A 3,710-nucleotide genomic window follows, 5' to 3' on the forward strand; every position below is an offset into this window, starting at 1 on the left:
CACAAGTTAAAAAAAATAAACCAAAACAACATTAAATAAAATTTAAAATTAAGTGCACCGACGCTTCCCCCCACAAGTGGCGGGGCGGCGGTAGGAGATGTACATCAGCGCGCGGCCGTCGCAGAGAACGCACGGGCAGGCGGCACGGGGCCAGAACGCACAACCAAAGACACTGGAATATATACATCCACACCGCTGCAGGGTGCTCAAATATACGCGGCGCAGGCGCCAGTCGGTGCTCCCGCGCGTGTGGGCAGTGGCCGCACACAACGGGACTCCACACCGACGGCGCACGCGCCCCGCCCCGTCCTCAGCACGCAGCACCGGCGGTCGCCACAGCGGCACTGACCAGCAGCAGCAGCGACACCTGCACCCACACAGGGCCGCCAGGGCTGCGCGCGTCTTCAGGAGTCGGTGCCTTGGAGGTAGTTGTGGTCGTGTTCTTGGGCGCCTTGGAGGAAGTAGTAGTCGTAGTAGTAGTTGTGGTCGTGTTCTTGGGCGCCTTGGAGGAAGTAGTAGTCGTAGTAGTAGTTGTGGTCGTGTTCTTGGGCGCCTTGGAGGTAGTTGTGGTCGTAGTAGTTGTAGTAGTGGTAGTGGTAGTCGTATTCTTCTTCGGGTCGCCCCCAGCAGCCTTAAAAACAGCAGCATCGTACTGCCCCTCCTCCTGGGCCGTGGCGCACACGCACGCACAGCAGAGGGCAAAGAAAAGCACGCAGAGGACGCGGCGCAGCATCATTGTCACTTGGGCCTTTGTGGACTTCGCTTGTTGCTCGCGGTGTAAACTCTCCTGTCGGGCCGGCACCGGGCGGGCACAACGAGAGCACGCAGCATGGGAGGGAGAGACACGGGCAGGTGCACAGCATACACACAAAAGAACAGAGACAGACAGACAGCGGGGGAGTGGGACCGAGACGCGACGGAGCAGCCACGCCACGCCGCAGGGGCACCAGCACACACACACACACACACACACACACAGTCAGCGCCCACAACAAACAAACCCAACCCGATGAAAAAAAAAATATTCGCCTGGGCTGCTGGCCGGATCCTGAAATCATCAAAAGAAATCAAACAAGAAGAGAGAAGGGGGGTGGTGGAGAGGCAGTGGGTTCGCCACTCCCTCGATGTTTGCTCCAAGTAAATATATTCCGATAGCCACTCTCGCGACACGGTGCACCTTGTTAGGATTGGAAATACTATCGCATACCAAGTGGCAGACCCTGGGCTCCGCCAGCCACAAGGCCCCGCCGCGAGGTGGGAATCAAAAAGAGGGGGTGGTGGGAAAATAAGAAATAAAAAGTAAAAAAAAATCCGTCTTGTCGCTATCGGCTCCCTGGTTCCTTCAATCACCGCCTTCCAAAAATTCATAGGATGGAAAAGAATCGTGCAGAAACATCTCCACTTTATCAGGACATATTCATTTAGGTGACCAGCTTCCCCCGCGAACATCCTTTTCACAAGCTTTAAAAAAAATAAACCAAAACAACATTAAATAAAATTTAAAATTAAGTGCACCGACGCTTCCCCCCACAAGTGGCGGGGCGGCGGTAGGAGATGTACATCAGCGCGCGGCCGTCGCAGAGAATGCACGGGCAGGCGGCACGGGGCCAGAACCCACAACCAAAGACACTGGAATATATACATCCACACCGCTGCAGGGTGCTCAAATATACGCGGCGCAGGCGCCAGTCGGTGCTCCCGCGCGTGTGGGCAGTGGCCGCACACAACGGGACTCCACACCGACGGCGCACGCGCCCCGCCCCGCACTCAGCACGCAGCACCGGCGGTCGCCACAGCGGCACTGAGCAGCAGCAGCAGCGACACCTGCACCCACACAGGGCCGCCAGGGCTGCGCGCGTCTTCAGGAGTCGGTGCCTTGGAGGTAGTTGTGGTCGTGTTCTTGGGCGCCTTGGAGGTAGTAGTAGTCGTAGTAGTTGTAGTGTTAGTCGTATTCTTCTTCGGGTCGCCCCCAGCAGCCTTAAAAACAGCAGCATCGTACTGCCCCTCCTCCTGGGCCGTGGCGCACACGCACGCACAGCAGAGGGCAAACAAAAGCACGCAGAGGACGCGGCGCAGCATCATTGTCACTTGGGCCTTTGTGGACTTCGCTTGTTGCTCGCGGTGTAAACTCTCCTGTCGGGCCGGCACCGGGCAGGCACAACGAGAGCACGCAGCATGGGAAGGAGAGACACGGGCAGGTGCACAGCATACACACAAAAGAACAGAGACAGACAGACAGCGGGGGAGTGGGACCGAGACGCGACGGAGCAGCCACGCCACGCCGCAGGGGCACCAGCACACACACACACACACACACACACACAGTCAGCGCCCACAACAAACAAACCCAACCCGATGAAAAAAAAAATATTCGCCTGGGCTGCTGGCCGGATCCTGAAATCATCAAAAGAAATCAAACAAGAAGAGAAAAGGGGGGTAGTGGAGAGGCAGTGGGTTCGCCACTCCCTCGATGTTTGCTCCAAGTAAATATATTCCGATAGCCACTCTCGCGACACGGTGCACCTTGTTAGGATTGGAAATACTATCGCATACCAAGTGGCAGACCCTGGGCTCCGCCAGCCACAAGGCCCCGCCGCGAGGTGGGAATCAAAAAGAGGGGGTGGTGGGAAAATAAGAAATAAAAAGTAAAAAAAAAATCCGTCTTGTCGCTATCGGCTCCCTGGTTCCTTCAATCACCGCCTTCCAAAAATTCATAGGATGGAAAAGAATCGTGCAGAAACATCTCCACTTTATCAGGACATATTCATTTAGGTGACCAGCTTCCCCCGCGAACATCCTTTTCACAAGCTAAAAAAAATAAACCAAAACAACATTAAATAAAATTTAAAATTAAGTGCACCGACGCTTCCCCCCACAAGTGGCGGGGCGGCGGTAGGAGATGTACATCAGCGCGCGGCCGTCGCAGAGAACGCACGGGCAGGCGGCACGGGGCCAGAACGCACAACCAAAGACACTGGAATATATACATCCACACCGCTGCAGGGTGCTCAAATATACGCGGCGCAGGCGCCAGTCGGTGCTCCCGCGCGTGTGGGCAGTGGCCGCACACAACGGGACTCCACACCGACGGCGCACGCGCCCCGCCCCGCACTCAGCACGCAGCGCCGGCGGTCGCCACAGCGGCACTGAGCAGCAGCAGCAGCGACACCTGCACCCACACAGGGCCGCCAGGGCTGCGCGCGTCTTCAGGAGTCGGTGCCTTGGAGGTAGTTGTGGTCGTGTTCTTGGGCGCCTTGGAGGTAGTAGTAGTCGTAGTAGTTGTAGTGTTAGTCGTATTCTTCTTCGGGTCGCCCCCAGCAGCCTTAAAAACAGCAGCATCGTACTGCCCCTCCTCCTGGGCCGTGGCGCACACGCACGCACAGCAGAGGGCAAAGAAAAGCACGCAGAGGACGCGGCGCAGCATCATTGTCACTTGGGCCTTTGTGGACTTCGCTTGTTGCTCGCGGTGTAAACTCTCCTGTCGGGCCGGCACCGGGCGGGCACAAAGAGAGCACGCAGCATGGGAAGGAGAGACACGGGCAGGTGCACAGCATACACACAAAAGAACAGAGACAGACAGACAGCGGGGGAGTGGGACCGAGACGCGACGGAGCAGCCACGCCACGCCGCAGGGGCACCAGCACACACACACACACACACACACACACAGTCAGCGCCCACAACAAACAAACCCAACCCGAGAAAAAAAA

The 3,710-nt window shown here is 57.2% G+C and overlaps 3 protein-coding genes across 3 annotated transcripts, besides 14 other annotated features; all 3 read right to left on the minus strand.

Moving 5' to 3' along the window:
* Positions 1 to 460: a sequence feature (heterozygous, Esmeraldo-like haplotype).
* Positions 31 to 52: a sequence feature (AT_rich).
* Positions 311 to 736, minus strand: Tc00.1047053504539.10 (mucin TcSMUGL, putative; the record flags this gene model as incomplete). The annotated part of the gene is made up of 1 exon (XM_798008.1): positions 311 to 736. The coding sequence occupies one exon, from the start codon at positions 734 to 736 to the stop codon at positions 311 to 313; it is 426 nt and encodes a 141-aa protein (XP_803101.1).
* Positions 461 to 541: a microsatellite.
* Positions 461 to 3,710: a sequence feature (areas merged during assembly that could not be assigned to a particular haplotype. This can correspond to areas where the two haplotypes were merged or to regions with more than two copies in the genome that were merged during assembly.).
* Positions 561 to 605: a microsatellite.
* Positions 951 to 978: a microsatellite.
* Positions 1,021 to 1,463: a mobile genetic element.
* Positions 1,488 to 1,509: a sequence feature (AT_rich).
* On the minus strand, positions 1,768 to 2,082 carry Tc00.1047053504539.20 (mucin TcSMUGL, putative; the record flags this gene model as incomplete). Its single annotated transcript, XM_798007.1, has 1 exon — positions 1,768 to 2,082. The coding sequence occupies one exon, from the start codon at positions 2,080 to 2,082 to the stop codon at positions 1,768 to 1,770; it is 315 nt and encodes a 104-aa protein (XP_803100.1).
* Positions 1,916 to 1,951: a microsatellite.
* Positions 2,297 to 2,324: a microsatellite.
* Positions 2,367 to 2,810: a mobile genetic element.
* Positions 2,833 to 2,854: a sequence feature (AT_rich).
* On the minus strand, positions 3,113 to 3,427 carry Tc00.1047053504539.30 (mucin TcSMUGL, putative; the record flags this gene model as incomplete). The annotated part of the gene is made up of 1 exon (XM_798006.1): positions 3,113 to 3,427. One exon carries the CDS (start codon positions 3,425 to 3,427, stop codon positions 3,113 to 3,115), a length of 315 nt encoding a protein of 104 aa, XP_803099.1.
* Positions 3,261 to 3,296: a microsatellite.
* Positions 3,642 to 3,669: a microsatellite.

This window comes from Trypanosoma cruzi, genomic scaffold, assembly GCF_000209065.1.
Source record: "Trypanosoma cruzi strain CL Brener 1047053512471 genomic scaffold, whole genome shotgun sequence".
In the NCBI taxonomy this organism is placed as follows: Eukaryota; Euglenozoa; class Kinetoplastea; order Trypanosomatida; family Trypanosomatidae; genus Trypanosoma; species Trypanosoma cruzi.